The sequence below is a fragment of the Somniosus microcephalus genome, chromosome 6 (genome assembly GCF_052327205.1).
Source record: "Somniosus microcephalus isolate GS21.2 chromosome 6, FLI_Smic_1.0, whole genome shotgun sequence".
Lineage (NCBI taxonomy): Eukaryota > Metazoa > Chordata > Chondrichthyes > Squaliformes > Somniosidae > Somniosus > Somniosus microcephalus.
Window position 1 is genome coordinate 108,428,898 of NC_140992.1, and position 27,611 is coordinate 108,456,508.

At 44.8% G+C, this 27,611-nt stretch overlaps 1 protein-coding gene across 2 annotated transcripts in view; it reads right to left on the reverse strand.

The window, feature by feature from the left end:
• Nucleotides 1–27,611, reverse strand: part of LOC147115976 (rho guanine nucleotide exchange factor 4-like) — a 173,154-nt gene that overhangs the window by 47,950 nt on the left and 97,593 nt on the right. For both annotated transcript variants that reach the window (XM_085990657.1, XM_085990656.1), the window contains exons 4-6: nt 22,785–23,017; nt 20,429–20,558; nt 11,712–11,843 (exon numbers count right to left, since the gene is read on the reverse strand). In XM_085990657.1, coding sequence (XP_085846783.1) covers nt 11,712–11,843; nt 20,429–20,558; nt 22,785–23,017 — 495 coding nt within the window. The remainder of the gene's footprint in view (nt 1–11,711; nt 11,844–20,428; nt 20,559–22,784; nt 23,018–27,611) is intronic.

Consider the following 27,611-nt stretch of genomic DNA (forward strand, 5'->3'; position numbering starts at 1 on the left):
CCCGACTCCTAAGTGAAGTGTTGAAAAAGTGCGATTTTCCCCTAATTGGCCAATTGATTTCCTGCATGTGGGAACCACTGGCCCAATTAGTCTTTTCATACAGAAAGTCGCCTCCGATGACATCATCAATGCTGTTGGATTTAAGGCCTGCAAGCAGCCTTGATTCTTCTGGAGACTGCAAAGGCTCTGCAATTTATATGAAGGAGTTGAATTGTGGAAAATGTCAACGATCAAGCATAAGTGTGCTCCTCGGTTTGATGAGCCCTCCCTCCAAGCTCTGGTGTACGGAACCAGCTGTAATAAGGAGGTGCTGTTCCCTTCCTCAGGGAGAAAAAAGCCACCCCAGCAGACAAAAGCTGTGTGGCTACAAGTGGCCCAGGTTGTCAACTCCATTTCAATGAGCCGCAGAACCTGGCTGCAATGCAGGAAGAGGTTTCATGACCTTCTCTGCACTGGAAAAGTGAGTATGACTTTCCCATCACCCTCAATCTGACCCCCATCGCCTCTCCTCACCAGCACTCTGCTTTGTCAACCTCTTCCTCCACATCCCACTTGACACTTACATCCCTGCACCCTTACCCATTCCCTCTCTCTCCATGGTCACATTCACTTAACTATTTGACCATGCAGCCCTCACACTTCCTATCACTGTGATGCCATAACAACTACTTACAACACACAGGGAGGGTCCTTTGTATCCTTCTAAGCATCTATGCTATGCATTCACTACACTCAATCCTTCCATGGTCCATGGAGGAGCTTAGACGCAAGGGTATTGAAAACATGGTCATTGTTCAGAATAGAATGACATCTTTTGAGGAGCGATGGTCAGCTATTGGGCAAACAAGGCAGACCTTCATGCAAGTCCTCTGGAGTAGGACTTCCCATGCAGAAATGGGTCCTCATGGCCCCCCTGCAGTGCAGCAAGATGCTGTCAAGCAACTTGCTACCTCTGAAATGGGGCTGACCCATGAGAGGGATGTTGGTGGCAGACAACAAGGAAGTGGGGGCTCTTCTCCAAGCGCTCACATTACATGCCACAGCAAAGCCCTTGGTCAGAGCCCCACCAGAGTCCTCACCCAAATGAGATGGGCGTCTCAGCCCCTGCACAGCTGTAGGAGCAGCAGACTGTTGGCGAGCCCGCACAGGTACGCCACCCCAGAGGATGCCCACCAAAGGCCTCGAGACAGAAGCAGCAAGAGAGCGAGCAAGGGGCCTCCATGTCTGCTGAAACCACAGGGGAAGCACCACATAGGAGCATGCATAAGAGGAAGATAAAGCACAAGTAGTCACAAGGGTAGTCACTTGAGTGCTGTGTTGATTTGTTTTTGGACCAGCCATCATTGTGATTGTATTATAAAGTGTTTTGATGGCAAACTGTTGAAGTTGTGGCCTGTGTCATTTCACAAATGGGACTTTCACATTGAGGGCTTAGGGCGCCTTGCGATTATCAGAATGGTGGCCAGAGTGATAGGATGCTGTAGGTTCTTCTCCATTGTCGATGATCTGGTAAGAAGGAGCGAGACTAAAGTGTTTGATTGTGCAGGCTAAGCAAATCTGGCCAGGATGAGTGTGTCCCTTGCATCCTGGGCAGCAATATGGTGGCACTCTGGCGCCTTCTGGCCTGTGCATCTTCAGGTGGGTGACTAGCAGCTTGGCGCTCCTGTTGATGTTCCTGCTGTTGGTGCTGCTGTTGCTCATGGTTCTGCTGCTGCCACGGCTGGTCTTCATCTGAATATGATGTCCAGGAGGAAAGGAATTAAATGGTCGCCATGCTTCTGGTATATGCCTCAGTTGAGGAAGTGTTTAGTCAAGGTGGGGAGAGGGGTTTCCAAGGAGGTCACACTGGAGATGGGTGTCAGGTTCCAAACTTCCACAACACTGAGTATGCCTGCTAAAAGTTCCCCCAGACCTGAAACAACAAAGTTCTGCCATCTGCAAATGAGCATCGATGAAAACTCCTTTGTAATGGTGGAGCTGCAGCTGTTTGCAAGCAATCCGCTAGTGAGGCCACCAGGATTACCTGGCGTGTTCCAGAGGAGGCGTGTAGGATGGGGGAAATGTGTTAAAATCAGAAAGGCCTCTCAAAATGGGATTATAGAGGCAATTAAGTGGTTGTTAAGGGCCTTAACAAGAGGCGGGATGGAAAGCGGGTCAGAAAACACGCACTTGGGAAAATTGCTCAGAGGCGGGATGGAGGTGGGAACGGGCCCGCCCACCAGTTTTGGCGATTTTAACAACTCGCACGCCTCCAAACCCGTCTCCTCGGGGCTGGGAAAATCGAGCCCGCAGAGTCTAAACCAGGAAGTATAAAACAGGAAATATTAATTACATTTAAAACATGTACAGGAAGTGAAATAAAGATTGGGACATACAGATGGGATAAACAGAGAGAGATAAAAGTGAAAAACAGAAAAACTAAACAAAACCTTTTTTTTAATACAAATCTCCAACATTAATTTTTGTTTGAGGGAATGAGATGCCACACCTGTAAAATTAATTTTCAGGACCAGAGAGGGTGTTCAGCAGTAATTATCACTTGTATTGCCGTTAGAGATTCACTTACGCCTGAATGCATTAGCCCTAACTTTTTCAGCTGTTTTTAGTGGGGAACTCATGGGTAAGTACTTTAAGTTCACACCATTACAGTGATTTCAGTGCCGAAGTCTATCAGCGAGGACTACAATAGCGCACCCTGTGGAAGAGAAGGGTATTTCTGACAGCAACTTCTGGGTTTCCACATTTAACTGCGCCTGTGTGGTGTAATGATATCAGCAAATAGTGATGGTATTTGCCTATTTGATTATGATGCCTTAACAGCATATTTGCCTGTTTGATTATTTATGCCTGACCAGCAGAGGGCATGTGAGAGAGAGAGTTTAGTTTTAGTTTTGTTTTAGATGGATCTCGAAGATGGTGTCTCCTGTAATGCTGTTAACATAGTTGAACAAACTTTAGATTAAAAGACATTCTCTTTCATGAATGTGTCGTCATTGAACCCACATACAAATCAATACATGGTGTCAGAAGAAGTGATTGAAAGAGATGAAGAGGAAAAATCTGAAGTTAAATCAGCTCTCCACATATTAGCAAGCCAAAAGAGAACATCGTTACTTACCTTTGGAGAATAGCTAACGAAGTGAAAAATGGAAGGTTTGCACCCACCGGCGAAGCTTCAGTTGACAGGTAATGTGGCTGAAAATTGGAGGAGGTTCAAACAACGTTTGGAGTTGTATTTAGCGGCAATCGGAGCTGACGAGAAAAGTGATAAAATGAAAGCGTCAGTGTTCTTACATGTCGTGGGTGATGAAGCGCTGGAGGTGTATAATAACTTCACATTCACTGCTGATGGAGACAAAATGAAGTTGGATAAAATAATGGAACAGTTTGAGGCCTACTGCATACCTAAACGTAACGTGACGTTTGAGAGGCACAGATTTTTCACATGTGTACAGAAAACGGGAGAGACTATTGATCAGTATGTGACTGAACTGAGAAACAGAAGCAAAACATGTGAATTTGGGGGACTGACAGACTCGCTGATAAAAGACAGACTGATGTGTGGTATTCCAGATAATGGTCTAAGGGAAAGACTGCTAAGAGAGCAAAATCTAGACCTGGGAAAAGCCATAGCACTGTGTAGGGCTACAGAGACTGTGAAGTCGCAGGCAAAGGAGCTGTTCAGTGACAGTAGCTGCAATGTGGATGCAGTGAGTAAGAACGGACACAAACCGTTTAACAAAAAGAGCGCCAATGTGAAAAAAGAGGCGTGGCCAGCGAACAAAAATGAAAGGAGCAATCGAAAGTCATGTAGTCGAGTCGGTACACAGCATCCACCAAAAAAGTGTCCAGCATATGGTAAAACATGCAATAGTTGCAACAAAAACAACCATTATGCCCGTTGCTGTAAGAACCAAGCGCAACAAAGCAAGGTCCATGCAGTAGATGAAAGTGAGATAGAGGAGTTCTATGTGGATGTTGTGTCTGAAAACAAAAAAGAAAAAAGAGACTGGATGTTGACACTAAAAGTGAATGACATACACATTCCATTTAAATTGGATACTGGAGCACAAGTTAATGTGATATCAGAGACTGATTTTAAGAAAATTAGACCCAGACCAAAGATACATGGAATAAAAGTGAAAGTGACAGGATACTCAGGTACTGATATACCAGTGAAAGGAAGATGCATTGTCCAAGTGACACACAAGGACAGAGAGCACACGCTAGCATTAATCGTGATGCCAAAGGATGTGCAAGCCATACTAGGTTTAAAAGCCTGTGAGAGACTGAACCTGGTAAAGAGAGTCCTCGTTGTGGAAAGTGAATGAGAGACAGTCTATGATGAACTCATGAAAGAGTACAACAACCTATTTAAGGGTCTAGGCTGCCTTCCAGGAGAACACACGATCAGAGTAGATAAAAGTATGCCAATGATCATACATCCATGCAGAAAAGTTCCGTTTGCCCTTCAAAAGCAACTGAAGGCAGAGTTGGACAGGATGGAAAGCCTGAACGTGATTCAGAAGATAGATGAGCCTACTGAGTGGGTGAGTTCCCTCGTCGTTGTGGACAAAAAGAATGGAAAGCTCAGAATTTGCCTGGATCCAAGAGATCTAAACAGAGCAATAAAGAGAGAGCACTTCAAGCTTCCTACACGTGAGGAAATCATGTCACAGTTTGCAAATGCAAAGTATTTCAGCAAGTTAGATGCATCATCAGGATTTTGGCAGATGAAACTGGATGAGGCAAGTTCAAGACTGTGCACGTTCAACAGTCCATTTGGCAGATACAGATTCCTAAGGTTACCATTTGGCATTGCCTCAGCTCCTGAAGTGTATCACAAAACTATCCATATGATCTATGAGCATCTGGAGGGAGTTGATACATCAATGGATGACATCATAGTATGGGGAACCACGAGAACTGAGCATGACGAGAGACTGAAAAAAGTGCTGGAAGCAACAAGGAAAACAAACCTGAAGCTGAATAGAGAGAAATGCCAGCTCGGGGTGACAGAACTGACATTCGTGGGAGATATCCTTAGCAGTGAGGGCATCAGACCAGATCCCAGAAAAGTGTCCGCCATTGAGAATATGCCAAAGCCACAATGCAAAAAGGACGTGCAGGGGTTTAATGGAATGATCAACTACATGGGTAAATTCATATCCAACCTCTCAGAAAAGATGGCGCCACTGAGAAGACTAACTGAATAGAACATAGGATGGGAATGGAATGATGAGCATGAGAAGTCATGGAGCGATCTAAAGAAACTGCTCACAGAGGAACCAGTTCTGAGGTTTTATGACCCAGTGAGACCCATCAAGATATCATCAGATGCATCACAGAGTGGGCTCGGTGCCGTTCTTCTGCAAAAATATGACTACTGGCAACCTATTGCATATGCATCACGCTCAATGACAGACGCGGAGACGCGATATGCTCAAATAGAAAAGGAGCTGCTCAGCATCACATACGCCTGTGAAAGATTTCACCAGTTTATGTCAGGACAAGCAATCAGTGTAGAGACTGACCATAAGCCCTTGATTGCATTGTTCCAAAAGCCACTAAATAGCTGTCCGCTTAGAATACAAAGAATGATGATCAGGCTGCAACGCTATACACTGAATGTTGCGTACACACCGGGTAAACTGATCTATACAGCAGACACGTTGTCCAGAGCTGTTGACCCAAGAGAGCCCGCAAACACCAAAATGGATGAAAAAGTGAACGCCTACATGGACATGATCACAAGTGCACTGCCCATAGCAGATGCAAAAATGGAGCTCATAAAGACTGAGACAAACAAAGATGAAACAATGAGACGACTGAGGAAAAGCATCTTGGATGGATGGCCCAACATGAAGCAAGACTGCTCACCTGACATGGCAGAGTACTGGAACTGCAGGGTGGAACTATCAGTGGTCGAAGACATCATCTACAAAGGAAGTAAAATAGTTATCCCAAAGAGTCTGAGAAAAGAGATGCTAAAAAGGATCCATGGAGGACATCTGGGAATCGAAAAGTGTAAGAAAAGAGCACGAGAGGTGATGTACTGGCCACGAATCAACCAAGATGTGACAAATGAGGTGTCAAACTGCACAATATGCCTGAAATATCGAGCAAGCAATCCGGTAGAACCACTAAAGCCACACCCAGCGCCAGACAGACCTTACCAGAAGGTAGGCGCTGACCTATTCGTATGTCAAGGGAAGGACTATCTTGTAGTCACAGACTATTACTCCCTGTATCCAGAGGTTTGTAGACTGTACACCACCACTGCAGATGCTGTGATAACATGTATGAAAGCCATATTCTCCAGACATGGCGTGGCAAGCGAGGTCTTCACAGACAACGGACCCCAGTTTTACAATGCAAGTTTCCGACACTTTGCCAAAGAGTGGGACTTTGTCCACACAACGTCAAGTCCTCACTTTCCACAGTCCAATGGTCTAGTGGATAAATCGGTCCAGACAGTGAAAAGACTGATGTACAAGGCAAAAGACAGTGGAACTGACTTCTACCAGAGCATGCTTGTATACCGCACAACGCCGCTCGAGTGTGGTAAGTCACCAGCCCAACTCCTTATGGGACGTCTGCTAAGGTCAAACCTACCCATCCCGGAGAACCTCCTGAAAACAAAAGCGGGGGAGAAAGTGAGGGGCCTAGAAATTGAGTTTTGGCGCAGCCAGGGCTTTAGCGCCGGAAGTTAGTGCCGGAGCTAAGTCGCGCTGGTCGGGCCCAAAATTCAATAGTTCTGCGCCCAAACGGCTGCCGGCGCTGCTGAGAGCTGTTTGCGGCTGAAAACTGGCGCTACGCGCTGAATATCGGCGCTATTCCGGCGCTGCGGCGCCCGCTGCGGTGCGGCAGGTTCGGGAAGTGCAGGCCTCCTCCTTCCCTTAAGGAGGAGCTGCCTGCACCCGGCCGCGGCCCGCGAAAATCTTTTTAAAAATGAGCCCGGCACCTCGGACAAGTGCCGGGCTTGCTTCTGTTCCGGGGGGGGGGGGGAAGTCCGGGGAGGGAGCTGCGGCCAGGCGGCCGGCGGGAAAGCGGCCGGCCGCCGCGGGGCCTTTAATGCGCCGGCGCAAAGTCGTGTAAGACTCTGTTGCCAGAGTCTTAGTTGCGGCTGCCACGGGCGAGGCGGCCGCAACTGAATTTCGGCGCTGGGGCCCGTCTGCATGGCAACCGGGACGCTGCGCACACCGATGACGTCATCGGTGCCGGCGCAGCGCTACCGGTCTACCGCGGCGGAAGGGCCCCAGGCAATTTCGGCGCCGGCGCCAATTGCAGCGCTAGGCCCTCTAGCGCCGCAAAATCGGCGCTAAGGGCACTGAATTTCTAGGCCACGAAGTTCAAAAAACAACAGAAAGAAAAGCAAAAGTACTACTATGACAGAGGAACACAAAACCTACCTGAACTCCACACTGGTGACCAAGTAAGGTTCAAAGACAAAACAAACACATGGACTCAGAAGGGAACTGTCCTGAGTGAAGTTCAACCAAGATCATACACCATTCAGACAGATGAGGGTGCTGTTCTGCGAAGAAATCGTCGAGATCTTCTCATGGGACCAGCCACAGCAAGTCAAAAGACTGATACTGTTGAACAACCTGATCACACAGCAGGTCAAAAGACTGATACTGTTGAACAACCTGATCACACAGCTGAGAAATCATCATCTGAGGCAACAACTCAGATTCAAGGACAATCAATCAGAAAATCCTCAAGACGCGTGAAGCCTCCTGAGAGACTCATTGAGCAAGTTTAAGGACTATTGTTATAGAAGGAAGTAATGTTATCTTATTCTTTCTTCAAATTTTAGTGTATTTACATATTTCATGTGAACACACAAAACAAGGTTAAAAAACCTTGATAATGATAATGATAATGTAAGTTCATTAAGTGTTACAGTTAAAATGCAGAGTAATACAAAGAAAACATGTTGTTAGATAAAAGTAAAATACTTTTGTTTTAAGAAAGGGAGATGTAATGATATCAGCAAATAGTGATGGTATTTGCCTGTTTGATTATGATGCCTTACCAGCATATTTGCCTGTTTGATTATTTATGCCTGACCAGCAGAGGGCATGTGAGAGAGTTTAGTTTTAGTTTCGTTTTAGATGGATCTCTAAGATGGTGTCCCCTGTAATGCTGTTAACATAGTTGAACAAACTTTAGATTAAAAGACATTCTCTTTCATGAATGTGTCGTCATTGAACCCACATACAAATCAATACATGTGAATGCCACAATTTGCTGTTAGATTTACTCTGTAATAACGGCGAGCACTGATAGCCTAACCATTATTATTACAGCAAAATCCGGGCCATGGTTAACTAGCTTCCCCTTAAATGCATCTCTACTATTCACTCAACAACTCCCTGTGGCAGCAAGTTCCACATTCTCACCACTCTCTGGATAAAGATGTTTCTTCTGAATTTGCTATTTCATTTCTTGATGACAACTTATATTGATGGCCTCTAGTTATGCTCTTCCCCACAAATGGAAACACACTTTCTGTGTCTACTCTATCAAACCCTTTCATAATTTTAAAACCTCTATTAAGTTACCCCTCAGTCTCCTCTTTTCAAGAGAAAAGAGAGCCAGCCTGCTCTTCCTTCCTGATAGGTATAACCTCGCAATTCTGATATGATCCCTGTAAATCTTTTTTGCACCCTCTCCAGTGCCTCTATATCCCTTTTATAATATGGTGACCAGATATACACACAGTACTCTAAGTGTAGTCTAACCAAGGTTTGATACAAGTTTAGCATAACCTCTCTACTTTTCAATTCTATCCCTCTAGTAATAAACCCTGGTGCTTGGTTTGCTTTTTAACCTATGGCCTCATTAACCTGTGATGCTACTTTTACTGATTCATGTATTTGCACTCCCAGATCCCTCTGCTCCTCTACCCCATTTAGATTTTTATTTTCCAAGTAATATGTGGCCTCTTATTTTTGTTACCAAAATGTAGTAGCTCATATTTATCTGTGTTGAAATTCATTTGCCAATTTTATACCCATTCTGCAAGTTTATTGATGTCTCCTTGTAATTTGATGCAGTCCTCCTCAGTATTGACTATCCCCCACCCCCCGCATTCCCCCCCAAATTTGGTGTCATCCGCAAATTTAGAAATTGTGTTTTTGAAGCCAAAGTCTAAATAATTAATATAAATTACGAACAACATTGGTCCCAGCACTGATCCAGTATAATGTGGATAAATGTGAGGTTATCCACTTTGGTGGCAAAAACAGGAAGGCAGATTATTATCTGAATGGCAATAGATTGGGAGAAGGGGAAGTGCAACGAGACCTGGATGTCCTTGTGCACCAGTCGCTGAAGGTAAGCATGCAGGTGCAGCAGGCGGTTAAGAAGGCAAATGGTATGTTGGCCTTCGTAGCGAGAGGGTTTGAGTACAGGAACAAGGATGTCTTGCTGCAGTTGTACAGGGCCTTGGTGAGACCACATCTTGAGTATTGTGTGCAGTTTTAGTCGCCTTATCTGAGGAAGGATGTTCTTGCCATGGAGGGAGTGCAGCGAAGATTCACCAGGCTGATACCTGGGATGGCAGGAATGACGTATGAGGAGAGATTGGGTCAATTGGGTTTATACTCACTGGAGTTTAGAAGAATGAGAGGGGATCTCATTGAAACTTATAAAATTCTAACAGGACTAGATAGACTAGATGCAAGAAGGATGTTCCCGATGGCGGGGGTGTCCAGAACCAGGGGTCATAGTCTAAGGATAAGGGGTAAGCCATTTAGGACAGAGATGAGGAGGAATTTCTTCACCCAGAGAGTGGTGAACCTGTGGAATTCTCTAACACAGAAGTCAGTTGAGGCCAATTCATTAAATATATTCAAGAAGGAGTTAGATATATTTCTTAAGGCGAAAGGGATCAAGGGATATGGGGAGAAGGCAGGGACAGGGTACTGAGTTTGGATGATCAGCCATGATCTCATTGAATGGCCGAGCAGGCTCGAGGGGCCGAATGGCCTACTCCTGCTCCTATCTTCTATGTTTCTATGTTTGTTGAACACCACTACCCACTTTCTGCCACTCTGAATAACTACCCTTTACCCCTACTCTCTGCTTTCTGTCTTGCCAGCTAACTATCCATTCTGCTACTTGTCCCCTGATTCCGCATGCTCTGACCATATTCTATTATGTGGTACCTTATCGAAGGCCTTTTGGAAATCTAGATATATTACATCTACTACATCTACTGTAAGGAGTGTCACATACATGGATGAAGTGTGGACATACAGTAAGATTACCAACTGAGTGGTGAGCAAGGTCTTACTTAACATTAGTTGTTATTTGTAGCACTTTAGTTTAATACTTCCATGTGATCAACATGGTTGAAGTGTTTCTGTATTAGAAAGTTATATTTTGTCTTTTTAATTTTTCTCCCTTCTTTAAAAACGAATTAGAATCTGACTATAGTGGAGCAGTGCAATGTCTTATGTCATTGTATGCTTATGTCCATTTGTCCGAAAGCATTATTCCAGCGATCATTGGCATCTAGGTTTGTTCAGGAAAACATCAGTTCAGATTAACTTCCACAAGGACAATAACCTTCCTGCTCCCCTCCTATTAAAATGGGAGATTTGAAGCACCTTTCTCTAATTCCCTACCATTCTGTTTTACACGAGAAAAGTGTCTGAGTGCTTTGGCAACTATGTTTTGTGTTTTCCAATGTCACAGACGCTTACCATATTAGTTCTACTGAGGCATGGAATGTAATCATGCCAGGCCATCCTCGTCTTCTCGCAATCACTGGGAGCACCGTAACTCAGGAGCAGTGGGTAGTACAGGATTTGAAGAGGATTTCCTAACCGAGGTTCAAGGCATGATTAGAGATTTTTTGAGTAGGCTGCCTTAGGAAAACCTGAGACTGCCTGAGTTTGAATTTCCCCATCTGCCACGAAGAGATTGCCATTTCTCTCTTTGGGATAGTCCACCTGAGGTTGAACAGACGCAGCTAACTCTTTGAGCCTCTCAGGACCTCAACGCTCCTCCCCCCTCCCCTGCCTCCCCCCAGTAAATATTTATGATATACCAGCAAGGCAGGCGGCCTGAAACTGAAGTCTTTGCTCAGGAGAGCTCCCTGTGGAGGTGCGACCAGCTCCCATACCAACCCAGTATGGTGATGATATCAGAAATTCAATTTTCATCAATCCTCAGGCCTCTGGCTTCAGGCACATGCTAGTCGCACAGCGCCTGGTTTCCACCCCCTTATATTCAATGACAGTTAAATGAATGAGGAAGATTTTCCTGTTGATGTGGGAGAGTTCAACCAATGTTAATGTTAATTCGGCTTCTTTACTTCACCGGGACTAGCTACACCTTCCATCTAGCTCAGCGATATTTAAACTAATCTTTGTGGGGATCTCCTGCAACTACTGCTCCTGGAGATCCCTATCCTAACTTCTGACAGCTAGTATCAACCACCTAAAAGAAAGCTTCATCGCAGAATGTTTTTTTACTATTGTACAACAATAGAAATAATGTGCAAGCTGATCAACAAAAAAAATATAGAATACAGAATTGTTAAGGCACTTCTTGCAGTGTATGTGCGGCCCCAGACAAGCAGAGATCTAATAATCTTGCAGACCCTCTAGTAATTTTTCATAACTATTTTTATAAGTAGTACTGATGGTGGAGGTCTCTTTTAAACAAAGGTTATTGCCTGGCTGTGATTTTACCTTCTTACATAAGATTGCTTGATGGTCAAAGAGAAAAAATACCATGTCCTTGCTCTTGCCTTGTGGCTTCATGATCACAATTAAATCACCAGTTTGGACAAGATCTGAGCTACGGTCCAAAAGCTCTTCTCCCTAACAAAAAAAAGCGATGAGGAGCAGTTTACCATAATTGTTGACATACCGCACGTCATTTTTGCATTGGGAAGGGGATCCAGAAACAGCTGCAGTTTTTAACCAAATGGATATGATATAGGAGAAGGTTTATAGAAATGACTTTAAATTATTTGCGTGTATGAGAAGCCTAATTTTGCAAGGTGACAGGACCTAAACCCAGTTACATATTATAAGCAGATATTGTGAGGCTTTGTTGCTGACTCAGAGCCCTGCTAGACACCAAGGTGAGGCATGGCATTGCAGGTCTGTCTCTTTGCTTGTGCTTGTGTCTAAAGAGACTCTGTTAGTGGAGCCTCTCATGTTCCACCCTGATATGTAACATTTGCATTTATATAGCACCTTTAGGATAAAAAAAATGCCCCCAGACACTTCACAAGGGAAATTGACAGAGAAATGGATACCGAGTCATGGATGACCAAAAGCTTTGTTGCATATATGGGTTTTGAGTATAATTTTAAAGGAGGAGGGAGAGGTGAAGGAGTTTGGAAGGAAATTCTAGAGAGTGGGACTAAAGTTGATGAAAGCGCCTCTCCAATGATGGGGTGAAGGAAAGGAAGGAATGCAGAGATTGTCAGTCAGAGGAATGAAGAGTGCAGGAGGGATAAAAGATTGCAGAGATAGGGTGGGGCAAAGCCATGGAGGGAGTTTAAATTCAATAATTTGTAGAACAAAAAGCCAGTGTAGGTCAGCAAGGATAGAAGTGATGGATGAGTAGAACTTGGTGCGGACAGGATAAGGGTGGCTGTGGTTCAGACGAGGTGGAGTTTATGGAGGATGGAGGCAATGTAGTAATTAAGTGCAGAGGTGCCAAAAGTGTGGATAAGAGTTTCAGTGGCAGAGGGGTTGAGGTGGGTAATGTTCGGTGGAGCTAGGCAGTCTTGGTAATGTGGGTTTTAAAGCTCAGTTCAGGGTCGAATGGGATGCCAAGGTTTAGCACATCTTGGTTTAGTCTGAGCAAGTGGCAGGGGAGGGGGATGGAATCATCAACAAAGGAGCGGTGTTTACGGTGATGGCCTAAAACGAAGCTTTGGTTTTCCCAATATTAAATCTGAGGAAGTTGTGGTGCATCCATGGCTTGATGTCGAGCAGGCCGTCTGACTACATGGAGTCAATCACCAGGTCAAGAGAGCGGTGGAGAGATAGAGCCAGGTGCCATCAGCAAATATGTGAAAGCCAATGCAGTGTGGATGATTTCACTGAGGGACTGCAGGTAGATGAAGAAGAGGAGGGAGCTGATGACAGGGACTCCAGAAGTGACAGGGTGGGTGCAAAAGCCATTGTTGGCAATGTGCTGGCTGTGTTCGGATAGATATTAGTAGAACCATTTAAGACTTGACCTACATAGCTGAGCAATGGAGGAGAGGTGGTAGAAGAGGATGGTGTGTTCCAACGTTTCAAATGCTGCAGCGAGATTGGGGTGGACAGGGAGAGATTTTGCACCACAGCCACAGGCAATCGGAGGATGATGTTTGTGACTTTGGGCAAAGTCATAGCAGTGCTGTGAGCAGATTAGAAACTTGATTGAAAGAATTGAGACAAGGAGTTTTGGGAACGATGGTCACAGATCATGGAGGTGAGAATTTGGTTGAAAATTTTGAGGAGGGTGGATGGCGACGGCAGTTTTCAAAGACAGAGATGGTATCTGAGGAAAGGAAACTATTTACAATCAGCATGTGAACCTGGAGGGGTGGTTGAATGGACAGAAATTGCTTGGGGAAGAGATCAAGTGTGTGGGGGATGGGTCTCCTGGTGGAAATGAGTGATGGGAGGTCATGGGAGATGGGGGAAGAAAAGCAGAGGGCCAGGAATCAAAACTAGAATGGGTGGGGAACTCGGGGGAGATTGGGAATGGGGGAAGATACGAAAGTGAGTTTGGGGTGGAGACAACTGCATGACTCTTGAAGATAAAGAGATCCATGAGCTCTGCACACTTGGAATTACAGGTAAGAGTGGAGTAGGCAGAAAAATGTTCTTTGAGGAGGTGGTTTCTGTAGAGAGGAGGAGTCTTGGTCTTGTCATTCAAGAAGATCCTGGAGTAGTAGGTGGGTTTTGTTAAGTCCATGAATGATTTAGACACGGACTAGCAGGAGTGAAAACAACAGATGTTTACTGGTGGAAGTCCATAACGAATCTAAACAACAGAGGCTCTCTAGCGCCTTTTATACAGGGGTGGTCACTGCCGGTACTGCAGTCTGAGACCAGTTATTCTCTTAAAGGTACATACACAACAATTCCTCCCCTTTTAGATAAACAGTACATAACATTCATTTAACAACTAATGATAACGATTTACAATCACAATTACTGTTGCTAGATACATTGGTTAAGTTTAAACAATTATAAGTTCAGTCTTTGAGGAGGCTTCCTAATTCTGTCTGGATAATGCCTCTTTGGAGTATCTGGTTCTTCTGGCAATGTTGAGTCGGAATCAATGTCGTTGTTTGGTTCATCTGCTTCCAATATTACCGGTTCAGCGGTAGCTGCAATTGGAACGTCGATTTCATTACCAGGTGTATCAGGTCGTGGTGTGGAGTTGACGTTTTCCAGTGACTCTAGAATCTGGTCAGCATGGCGTCTTACAATGCTCTCCCCAACGTCCACGGTATACATGAGAGGTCCTTGCCGTGTACAAATCGTTCCTGGCTGCCATTTCTCAGTGCGGTAGTCCCGGGTCAAAACTGGTTGACCTATCTTAAAACTCCTGGTCGGCCTTTCATTCATATTCTGAAACTGCCTGTTCTCCACATCTCTTCGGACGTTTGGCTTAACCAAATCCAAGCGGCATCGTAGTCTTCGATTGAAGAACATCATGGCTGGAGTTTGGTTGGTAACCGCATGTGTCGCATTCCGGTAGGCAAACAAGAAGTTGTCCACCTTGTGTTGTAGGGGTATATCTTCATTACACATTGCCTTGATAGCCTTCTTGAATGTTTGGACAAACCTCTCGGCCAATCCATTAGTGGCTGGATGATATGGGGCAGATGTGTAATGCTTAAAACCATTGTTCTTTAAGAACCTCCGGAACTCTTCAGACACAAACTGTGGTCCATTGTCAGAGCAAATCTGTTCAGGCAGCCCATTCCTGGCGAATATGGTTCATAAAACTGCGATAGTTTTTCCGTGGTGGTTGAGGACATTTTTATTACCTCTGGTCACTTTGAATGTGCATCCACCGCAATTAAAAACATCGAGTCCATGAAGGGACCAGCAAAATCAATGTGCACCCTTTGCCATGGAGATGAGGGCCACTCCCATGGATGCAGAGGAGCTTGTGGTGGGGCGTTTTGGACCTTCTGGCATCCTGCACAGCTCTTGGTCATCTCTTCGATTTCTCTATCGATTCCCGGCCACCACACAAACGCTCTGGCTAAGCTCTTCATTTTTACCCCACCCAGATGACCCTCATGAAGCTCATTGAGCACTCTATTCGTCAACTTAGGTGGAATTACTACTCTGGATCCACACATCAAGGTTCCTCTGCACACTGACAGCTGTTCTCTTCTTGACGAAAATGCTGGCAGCAGTGGTTCGCCATGTGCTGGCCATCCCTTCACCGTTAAATCATAGACCCGTGATAGTGTCGGGTCATTCCATGTTTCCTTTTCTATGTTTGTATTCGTCACAGGGAGACATTCGACTATGGTCGAGTGGAATAACTCCATTGGATCCACTGCAAGGTCTTCTTCTTCCACCGTCGGCAACGGTAGACGTGACAATCCATCAGCATTTCCATGCTGTTTAGTTCCTTTGTACTCGATGTCATATTGGTGTGCCCCTAGGAAAAGGGACCATCTCTGCAGCCGTTGTGCTGTCATTATCGGTACGCCCTTCTGAGGGTTGAAAATGGAGACAAGAGGTTGATGATCGGTTAGTAGAGTAAATTTTTGACCGTGCAGATAGTGATTGAACTTCTTCACCCCCCACACTAGGCTGAGGGCCTCTCTGTCAATCTGGGCGTAGTTACGCTCGGCAGAAGTTAACGAGCGTGACGCAAAAGCTATCGGCCTCTCCAAACCATCAAGGAATTTATGTGACAGTAACGCCCCAATGCCGTAGGGAGACGCATCACACGCCAGCCTGATTGGCAGTGCTGGGTTGTAGTGAGCCAATACTTCCTTCGAAGTGATTAAGTCCTTACTCTTCTGAAAAGCACGTTTACAATCATCGCTCCATTTCCATGCAACCCCCGTTCGTAGCAGGGCGTTCAGTGTATGCAGAATTGTCGACAAATTCGGCAAAAACTTATGATAGTAATTCACCAACCCGAGGAATGACCTCAGTTGTGACACATTTTCAGGCGCTGGGGCCTTAACAACCGCTTCAATTTTGTCAGCGGACTTATGTAACCCCTCTTCATCAATCACGTGGCCACACTATGATATCTGTTTCTTAAAAAATTTGCACTTGGGGCGGTTGGCTCGCAGCCCATGTTCCCGTAGTCTAGTGAGCACCTGTTCTAGGTTGTTAAGGTGTTCACTGTCATCTTCACCTGTTACAAGGATGTCGTCCAAGTAACACTGAGTCCCCGGAATCCCTTGCAGGACTTGTTCCATCGCTCTTTGCCATATCGCCGGAGCCGATGCTACTCCGAATACCAATCGATGATACTGGTAAAGACCTTTGTGAGTGTTTATCGTGAGATACTTCCTAGAGGACTCTTCAACCTCCATCTGCAAATATGCTTGTGCGAGGTCAATTTTTGTAAAACGCTTCCCTCCAGACAGTGAGGCGAAGATGTCTTCTATCCTTGGAAGAGGATATTGTACTGTGTGAAGGACAGGGTTCACCGTCACCTTGAAATCCCCACAGATGCGAATCTTCCTTGGCTCTCCGGACTTATTGCTTAACGTTTTCTTCATGACAGGAACGATGGGTGTCGCCCACTCGCTCCAGTCGACCTTAGACAACACGCCCGCCTTCTCCAGATTCTCCAGCTCTGCCTCGACAGCTGGATGAATTGCATATGGTACCGGTCTCGCTTTGAAAAACTTCGGAACTGCATTCTCTTCTATTTTTAACGAGGCGGTTACGCCTTTAAGCGTGCCCAGTTCTTGTTGAAATACCTCTTTGGCGTTAGCTAAGATTGTTGACAATCGTCCAGGAGTGACGTCTTCATCTTTTTTACCTTCCACCGTCATTGCATGAATGGAATGCCAATCTAAGTTTATCTTCCTGATCCATTCCCGTCTCAATAACGGTGGTCCACCATTTGGCAGTATGTAGAGATACAATTTCCGTATCGTCTTGCCATTGTATTCGACAGGCACCCTTATTTTTCCTCTGGGGTATACTTTTTGCCCCGTATACGTCGTCAAGACGATGGATATCTCTCTCAAGGTTATGTGTGAAAATAGCCGCTCGTAGTCTCGTCGATTCATGATGGTTAGCGCTGATCCTGTATCCAATTCCATTTTAACTTGGGACCCTGCTATCGTGAGGGTGACCCAAATGGTTCGGTGATCCTCTTTTGCGATTACATTGTGAAGTTTGAGACAGCTTAATCTCCTGTTCTCGGATTCACTATCGCTCATCTGGTCTTCGGAACTACTGTGCGTCATCTTTTGTACTTTCTTGTACGGTTCCTTCGTAGCCTTTTTGTTGTCGCTGGTCTTCTTCCCAGACCTACAAACTCGTGCAATGTGTCCAATCTTCCCGCATTGTCTGCATATTTTGTCTTTGGACCAGCAGTCCTTCTGGTCATGGTTAGTTCTGCCGCAGCGATAACATTTTGCAAATCCCCATGTCATTTCGTGGGTACCGTATTCCTGTGGTTTTTGTTGAATTTCTGCAGCTCCCCTGGCTGCTGCTTCATACGATACTGCCACGCTGAAAGCCTTATCTAGCGTCAGCTCTTTTTCTGCGAGTAACTTCTTCTGTGTTCCTTCACTCAGGAGTCCACAGACAAATTTGTCCCGTAGGGTATCTGCCAGTCCTGCTCTGAACTGGCAGTGCTTTGATAGCTTGCGTAGTTCTGTAAGATACTCAGCATTGCTCTCATCTTTGTGCTGAGTTCTCCTGTGGAATTTAAATCTTTCTGCTATCAACAGCGGTGCACGGTTTAAGTGCTCCTGTAGAACAGCAACAATTTCATTAAAACTCTTCGCCTTCGGTTTGGCTGGAGTAATCAGATCCCGCAATAGGCCGTACGTTCTAGCGCCCATTACGTTTAGCAATATTGATGCCTTTTTCCCCTCCGCTATTTCATTTGCCTCGAAATATACCTCAACTCTTTCCACATACGTGGTCCAGTCCTCTAATGTATTATCAAAAGCAGTGATACAGCCAGTCTTCGGCATCTTGCAAATCTAAAATGGCGTCTCCCGCGCTTTGCCTTCTTCCCCGATTTAACAAAATGGCGCCTCCCGCGCTTTGTCTTCTTCCCCGCTGTTGTTAGCGCTGCTTTCCACGGTTTCCTGCACGTTAAATATTAATTCATTTTCTTTTATTATCTTCCCATCGTGGAGCGGACCCTGTGGGACACTTCCCTCCCTCTTCTGAGGTCCGAACGCTGCCCAGCTTTGAAACACCGGCCGCGCCCTGTGTGCTCCACCCTCTCTCTCTCTCCTTGCTTCCCGACTCGCTGCCCGGCCCCGTTGAAAGGCCACCCGATCGAGCTTCAGCCCGCCGCAGCCCAGGAAGGATCAGAGCACTACCTGCCACCAGCCCGATTAGCTGGGAAACCACGGACCGAGGAACCCAGCCTGGCTCTGGAAAGTCGCTCCTGCAAAGCCTTGAACCCGATGATTGACGGTCGACGCCCGTTTCTCGAGTTTCAATGGCCTCTATTTTTTTTTTTTCTGGCTCCGACCTTCAACAACGTTGTCGGAGCTGCTGCTGAGTTGCAGGTAAGTTCGTTTCTTTACTCGTCGGCAGTGTTAAGTCCGTGAATGATTTAGACACGGACTAGCAGGAGTGAAAACAACAGATGTTTACTGGTGGAAGTCCATAACGAATCTAAACAACAGAGGCTCTCTAGCGCCTTTTATACAGGGGTGGTCACTGCCGGTACTGCAGTCTGAGACCGGTTATTCTCTTAAAGGTACATACACAACAGGTTTGGCTGAAGATACTTGTCATCGTCAGGTCTGATCTGGCGATGGATAACCAGACTGGACGTGTCGCAGTTATGTTCAAGTTTACGGTCTTCTGATTTGAGGGAATGAAGATGGTGACTATACCAGGTGGGAGATGGTGAGTGGTTTGGTGGGAACAAGGGCATCCAAGGCAGAGGTGAGAGGACAATTAAGTAGGTCCACATGAACGCTGTTGTGGTGGGTGGAGAGCTAGATAAATGGGAGTTGTAAGTTTGAGACTGAATTAATGGCGGATCTAACGGAAGTTTTTTTTATGAGTATGGGGAGGTAAAACAATGTGACTGGTAAAAGGTGATGAGGAACTGATCTTGCCAATGATCAGAATCTTGGGATAGTTGTGTGGGTGGCTGTGCATATGGGTAAGGGATTTTACATGAAGATGAGATTGACTGACTGCAGGAGGGAAAATAAATGAGAGGTGAAGTCAACAAGAATGAGAAAACGATTAGCGTAGAGGCAAAGGGAGGTCATTTCAGTATCAAGTTGACATGAGCCGTCATAGAGAAGTGGACAAGGATTTTAAATGATTGACTGAAGGGATGGAACAGGGTGAGGTGCTTGAAGGTGTGATTTGGTGATAAGGGTTATATTACCACTGTGGTGTCTTGAGTGGGCAAGTGGCGGATGGTATAGCCAAGTGGTGAGACTTCAGGGAGGGGGAAGGAACTTGCACCATGAGCCATATTTTGGTCTTGACCAGGATGTCAGTGGATTTGTCCATGATAATGGGTTGCAAGGATCTTGTTTGCAAGGGAGCAAATGTTTTCGCTGGCAATATTGAGGGAGACAGTAACAGTTGGACAATCAACAGGATCAGAGGTGGAGGCTGTGAGAGACATAAGCAGGATGGGGAGGCGTTAGAGATGTTAACCTCTGAGACGTGTGCGAGGCAAGACTCTCACTGAGAAGGACAAGTGAGATTGTTGGGATGCTGCTCAGAGAGTCAAGTGTCAGGTACTAATGGGCATGATGGAGGATGCCAAGGGAGGCTGCGGGCTCATTTGGGAAGGGCTAAATCCTTGAGGTGGTGACAGAAACGAAGGAAAATCGAGGAAAAATTATAGGTAAAAAGAGCAATCGAGGGAGGCTAAATAACCTGAGAGAAGGCATCGATTGACTCATGTTGAGCAATTGGCAAGCGATTGAAGAAAGAAATATTGCAAGACTTGACTTCATCACACAGGCTTCTATTAATTACTGATTCAGTCAGGAATAAAAAAGGATTTGGAAAAGATGTTATGCATTCATTAAGTTTATATTGAAATAGCATGAGACAAATTACATTGATTAATACATATACAACTTCAATGAAAATGAAAATATATGCATCTCTATTGTGCTAATTAAAACTTCGTAAAAGTTAAATAATAAAATTAATCTTACTTAAGTGAGGGGACAGAGGATAGAGAGAAGGAGGGGCAAGATTTATTGAATTGTCCTAGTTAATACCTTCCAATTTACAATTGCATTCTGCCACCTAGGGATTTTATCGAGGTTTTCAATCCGTCTCTTGCGTTCATTAATCACATTGACAATATTCTTCATGGCAATCGTAGCAGCTTCCACATTTTTGAAATCCCTCAATGAATGAAGAAGTGGCGATTAGTACATTGCATGTATCAGAAAAGAATTGAATGCAAATACCATATTTAAACATAAAGATTAAACCAGAAATGCAATGGCGCCACACCTGCATTTCAGGCGCCTAAGCCTCCAACATGGCGGGCAGGAAGCGCGCTCTCATTATGACCTGGAAGTGCGCCATATTGGTATAGGCCAAAAAAAAAAGGTGTCCAGGGCCCATGCCTGAAACAGGTGTTAGGCCCTTAGCGAATGAAATTAGGGAACCAATGCCTGTTTGAGGCTCCCTGTGCAAAATTGGGTTGTCTTGAACACAACCATTCAGTTAAACCAGGTCTTCATGTGCCCTTAAGGGACTATTGCAGGCTGCCACCAAAAATTTAAGTTTGTTAAAAATACTTGTCTGAATGTGGAGCTGGGAGGTGCTGGAGTGCTCTTCCCGACCCCACAATAAAACCGTGCAACGCAGAGGCCTGAAATCTGAATTTCTAGGCCAAAATCTCCAAGTCGACTTGCCCCTCTTTCTTTTGATTCTTGAACAACAACTTAAATGACATCTGTGGGGTAGATTATCAACTTCACACCCATTACATAAAAATGCCCATCCATTATAGAAACAGCTTGATTTTCATTTCTATTGATATCAATGGCTTAAGTTGTCATATCCTATTAAAAACTCTGGAAACATTGACTGCTCTAGCACTGACTATGTATCAGATGTTGAGAACTACTTCATTTCTGGACCACGAGGCAGATTCACAATTTGACCAATTTGCTCTGGCAGCTGGATAGCTATTTGTAATCCAGATATAGCAATAGCTTCTCATTAGGTGTGATTTGCAAGCTTTGACTTGATAAGCAACAGAGATATTGGTTAGGGTCTGCCTCTAGCCTTTTCTTCTGGATATGAATAATGTTATGCTTCTTTCCACTAAGATGGGGAAGCACTAGTTGATAAACCCGAGGAACCCTGGAGCTGGGTTTTGGGAACCTGAACATCTATGCCATCAGGGTCAGTACATTTTCCAGCATGAAAGTTCTGAATGAGCTTAGATCTTTTGTGTCTAATATTACTTTGCTTGCTGCTCTTTCGTGGAACTTTTGTTACCTAACCTTGGATTTCAGAAGATTGTTAAGATTGTGAGTATGGTGCTCAGCAATCTGCCTTGAACACATAGGTGTGGCATGGAAACCTGTCCTCCTCAAGGCTAGACATAGTAAAGTTGGCCTTTGCATTGTAAAAGATTTAACCATCTTACCCGAGTCACTGGAATCTAGACTAACATAATTTGAACCTGATCTCAGATTTGTATCCATAACAAGCTGATACTATTGTCCTTTGTCATGGGACTTGGCATTGGAGATACAGCTCCCAGTCTCTGGGCTAATGTTAAATAAATTGTTCAGTACACAAAGGGCCTTAGCCAATGCCAATGTTTAGCCATTTGATATCTTTGTTAAACACTTAGATAAGATCTGCTTGGTTTGAGCCTGAAATTTGGATCTTTTGACTGGTAGATGGGATAACAGCCTGAGGTAGTTTAAGAAAGCTCCAATTATCCTGTCATACAGTCAAATTTTGTGTTTGTTTTTGGGACTGGTTTTAAGATACTGATCAAATGTTGCTTGATTGACAGCCAAAAAGCGATCAGACATGCCAGCGTTGCTTTGTTGAGTGCATTCAGGTGATTGAGATCACTTCATGTGTATTTGGTTGAGAAACCAGCTGGATGAGACTATCCCTTACTCTAAAGGCATGCACATGATATGGCAGTCTGTTTTTTTTGTTTCCTAATCATTTACCAAGGTAACAATTTAAGCCACTGATCAAAAGAATCCTTATTGATCAGCTAGCCTTTAGGTCCCCAAGCTGGGAGACTGGTAACCTATCTCTGCCACTTCTAATTTTGAGCCGACTGCTTAGAGGTAAACAAGAATGACCTGATGCGAATCTCTCCCATTTTCCCTCTCTGCAGCTCTTTGACAGTAAAGCCGAGATCAGACAACCACTGTGCAGAAAATCATGGAAAGTCTTTGTACTGTTACTTTTTAAAAGTTTTAGCCAATGTTATGAAATAAACAAAACAACAGGAAAACTTTAAATGATCACAGATAAAACTGGGAGAGAGAATCAAAATTCTAGTTATTAGACTTAATCGTGCCCTGTTGCATGGGATTGTTCCATCTGCTGTGGTAACAGACTATTTAACATTTGGGTGCTTACCTGTGATGGGGCTCAGTGGCCTTCTGCAGCTCCAACAGCTGTAATGGATATTTACAGAGCTTCTGCACTGGCATTATCAGAAAGGCACCCAGTGGGAGGTTCATCATGTGCTGGTGCAGTCGGCAGGTCTCAAAAAATAAGGCATAGTCTTGCATCTTCATGAGTTTGATGACTTCAGCCACAGCACTGGGGTGGTTGTTGCAGTATTCAGAGTAGATCAGGAAACCTTGATGCTGCAAAGGGAAAAAAGAAAGTAATGAACAGAGGTAAGGCACAATTAGAAGGGAAATGTCAACTGTTTCGCAACTGGTGTTGAGACAAATGAAGTGAGAGCATAATACAATGTTACTGTATACTACGAAGCTGACTATACAGCATGATATGGCCATGACTGGATCTATTTGGTCCTTTCTGATGACTCTGTAAATGACCATATTCAGATCCTTAATGACTGGTGCATTATGATCTGTTTCAGTAAGAGCAGTGCTGTTGTCCGGAGTGTGGCACGAGGCACGTTTTGCAACATGTTTAAATTTTTGCTTTTCGATTAAACTTATTGAGCCAAGCATGGCACTGGGGGTCTTGACAGTGTAATTTTACCCTGACTTGCATATATGTGTTAGGCTGTTTTCAGCTGCAGCTCCCACCGCCTAAGTCGAGCTCAGCCTGAAAATTGGAACGGGCGGACAATCAGCTGTAAGTCAGCAGTTCTGTTTCACACGCGATTTTCGTCACTGCCACCCCGTTTTGAGTGAGGCAAAAATCGTCCCTAATTTTTTTACTGTTGTAAAATATGGAAGAATTGATGAATAACCTTAAAGCCAATTCCTCACGTCACTGATACAAAGGCAATCCCCCACATCACTGATACAAAGGCAATCCCTCACGTCACTGATACAATGGCAATCCCCCACGTCACTGATACAATGGCAATCCCCCATGTCACTGATACAAAGGCAATCCCTCATGTCGCTGATACAAAGGCAATCCCTTACGTCACTGACTGGAAACTTTCAATGACTTGTCAATAATCACATCAAATCCTCCTTCTTTTGCATACACCTTCATCATGTTCATGTTTCCTGTTGTAGTATGTATCACTTTACATTTATCTACAAGGACAAGGACCAACAGATGCCTTTTGATGGGAAGAGCCCTTAATGACCAATTTGAAGAACCTCTGTCAGGTTACAAGCATCACCAGCTGAGGTTTAAGGCTATTCTATGTGTGATCTTTCAGGGCAAACTCCAATTTTGTTATACTGGTATCTTACATCCAAATCCTTTTCATAGCACCACAATCCAAAAACCGGTACTAGAATCCAGCCCAGCTATGTAGCCATAAAAAGGTTTCTTTCATAATGTAGTCCTCCCACAACTGCCCAGCAAATGACTCCTTCTTTCTATCTTCGCCAGAGACCAGGTGGGAAGAGGTGGCTGCATGTAATGCTTTGAGACCAAATGGAAGATCATTTCAGATGCGTGAGACAGGGCACGCTATTGATAGCAACTATCCTTAACACTTCATGTAAAGGTCCCTAAAGTTTACAGGGACCTTTTACTCAACTCACCCACGAGCCCCAATCTAGTAGATATTCCGACTGCTTATTTAAGCAATCTGTTGGCTGTAGTAGCCATAGCGGAAGGTTCTGTTGGCCAAGCAAGTAAAGTGAAATGTTCATACTCTTCTATGGCTCCTATTACAAAGTTTGAATTAAAAAGTAGACAGTGGGGGTAATTTTCACCTTCATTATCTGGATCTTAAACTGGTGGAATGGATCACCCACCCATTATAGCACCCGCCTCGTGCTCATTCCACTGAAATCAATAGAAATAAAAATCGGGTGGACTCTATAAAGTGTTGGAGACAGAGCTTCCAGTTTACCACCTAGGTGGTGAAGCTGAAAATTACCGCCAGACACATTTGAAGGAAAAACATTAATTATTTAATTGATAGGAACTTGTTAATTATGTTTACGTCGGCTGAGCAAAAAACATTTGTTTTTTCCTTTTGCAGACAGTGTCAATTCGATTTAGCTTCACACTTGTATGATGCATTTATTAGTCTATTTGTACATAGCATTGTGGAGTGAGCTTTCGGCTTAGTGGCAGCACTCCCGGCCCATGGCGAGCGCTGTGAGTTGAATTTTGTCTCTCACCCTTCAGTTCGTATTATGTTTTGCGTTGCACTTTGCTGGAAGTGCAAGTTGATAACAGCGTAGCGAGATCAACGGGATATCTGGGACCTCCTGAACGTTGGGTCCAATAGTCTATCTCCTTAACAAATTAAATTTAAGGATAGAGAAAGAAACAGAGGAATGATGGAGAAGGACATAGGGTGAATTAGAATCAAATTAGATACAGAAAGAGAAATTTAGGCTACAATTTTGTTGACCTCGGCGGGTCTGTGGTGGGCGATGTCGGTGGCGGGTCCCGACCCTGCTGCTGGCTCCATCCTGGCCTCTGAAATGAATTTCCCTAGATTGGGCTTGTTAAGCCCGCGCAGCGCGTTTCCCGGCCAATTAGATGAAGCGGGCCTGGAGACGTCATTTGATGACGCGTCATCAGCCAGTTTCCTTAAAGGGACCATGGCCAACTTTACTTTGACATTTGTGCTGTCAGTGTTCTACAGCATTGAGGTGCTGCAAACACTGACAAGCATAGCACAGAGGTGCAGGCCTGCACCCAGCCTCTCCCATGACTCCCTCTGTATGCTTATGGAGGGAGTCACAGCACGCAGGGAGGTCCTTTTCCCTTCCCATGGGCGGAAGAGACCTCCCTAGGAGTTCAACATAGCCTGGTTGCATATTGCAGAGGAGGGCACAAGCAGGGGTGTGGTCAGGAAGACCTGGGTGCAATGCCTCAAATATTTCAATGATCTCATTAGATCACGAAACTTTAGTACAAAGCCACACTCAACCTCATCCTGCTGTGCCTCTTATCACATCCCCATCACTCTGCCTTCCCTACCCTACTCCTGCTCATCCTTACTTACACCAACTTACCTTGCACCGCCACCCATCCCTCTCTATCAACATTATCACTTCCCCATCTCACTAGCCACCCCTCACACTCACCCTCACCCTAGTGCAATCATACCAACTAACAACACACAAAGGTAGCCACTTGGGTGTTTTAGAATCATGCAATGGTTACAGCACAGAAGGAGGCCATTTTGGCTCTTCAAGCCCGTGCCGGCGCTCTGCAAGAGCACTTCAGCTAGTCCCACTCCCCCGCTGTTTCCCCGTAGCCGTGCAAAGTTTTTCCTTCAGGTACTTATCCAAATCCCTTTTGAAAGCCACGATTGAGTCTGCCCCCACCACCCTTTCAGGCAGTGCATTCCAGACCCTAACCACTCACTGCGTAAAAGGTTTTTCCTGATGTCACCTTTGGTTCTTTTGCCAGTCACCTTGTCCTCTGGTTCTCTTCTCTGCTCTAAGCAGAATAACCCCAGCTTCTCCAGTCTATCCACATAACTGAAGTCCCTCATCCCTGGAATCATTCTCATAAATCTTTTCTGCACCCTCTCTAAGGCCTTCACATCCTTCCTAAAGTGCGGTGCCCAGAATTGGACACAATACTCCAGTTGAGGCCAAACCAGTGTTTTATACAGGTTCCTCATAGTTCACTTGCTTTTGTGCTCTATGCCCCTATTTATGAAGCCCAGTATCCCGTATGCTTGTTTAACTGCTTTCTCAACCTGCCCTCCCACTTTTCAATGATTTGTGCACATATACCCCCAGGTCTCTCTGTTCATGCACCCTCTTTAGGAGTGTACCCTTTAGTTCATATTGCCTCTCCTCATTCTTCCTACCAGAATGTATCACTTCGCACTTTCCTGCGTTAAATTTCATCTGCCACGTGTCTGCCCATTTCAACAGCCTGTCTAGGTCTTCTTGAAGTCTATCACTGTCCTCCTCACTGTTCACTATACTTCCAAGTTTTGTCATCTGCAAATTTTGAGCAAAGCAGTGGTCCTAGTACCGACCCCTGGGGAACACCACTGTATACTTTCCTCCAGTTTGAAAAATAACCGTTCACCACTACTCTCTGTTTCCTGTTACTTAGCCAATTTCGTATCCATGCTGCCACTGTCCCCTTTATTCCATGGGCTTCAACTTTGCTGGCAAGCCTATTATGTGACACTTTATCAAACGCCTTTTCTAAATCCATGTACACCACATCAATCGCATTGCCCTCATCAACCCTCTCTGTTACCTCATCAAAAATCTTGATCAAGTTAGTTAAACATGATTTGCCTTTAACAAATCCATGCTGGCTTTCCTTAATTAATCCATTCTTTTCCAAGTGACTGTTAACTTTGTCCCTGATTAGCATTTCCAAAAGCTTCCCCACAACCAAGGTTAAACTGACTGGCCTGCAGTTGCTGGGTTTATCCTTACACCCTTTTTTGAACAAGGGTGTAACATTTGCAATTCTCCAGTCCTCTGGCACCACACTCGTATCTAAGGAGGTTTGGAAAATTATGGCGAGTATCTCCACGATTTCCTTCTTAACCTCCCTCAGCATCCTAGGATGCATCCTGTAACATTTGCATATTGAATTATCATTGGCCCGCAGGCATCTGTAAGGAATACCTATTATATTCACATGTGTTCACATGCTGAGTTGTCATTGGCCTGCAGGCATCTGTAAGGACTGCTATTGTTTTGGAAGACCCGGCTAGGGGTCTTAACTCCATCTTGTCCCCACTGTGCTATATGAGTAAGACAAGACCTAATGCTTTCATAAAAGAGTTTAAACTGTAATACTCCGTTGTCCTGCAATTTATTATTTTTGTACAAAGTGTGCAAAACAGGACATGGT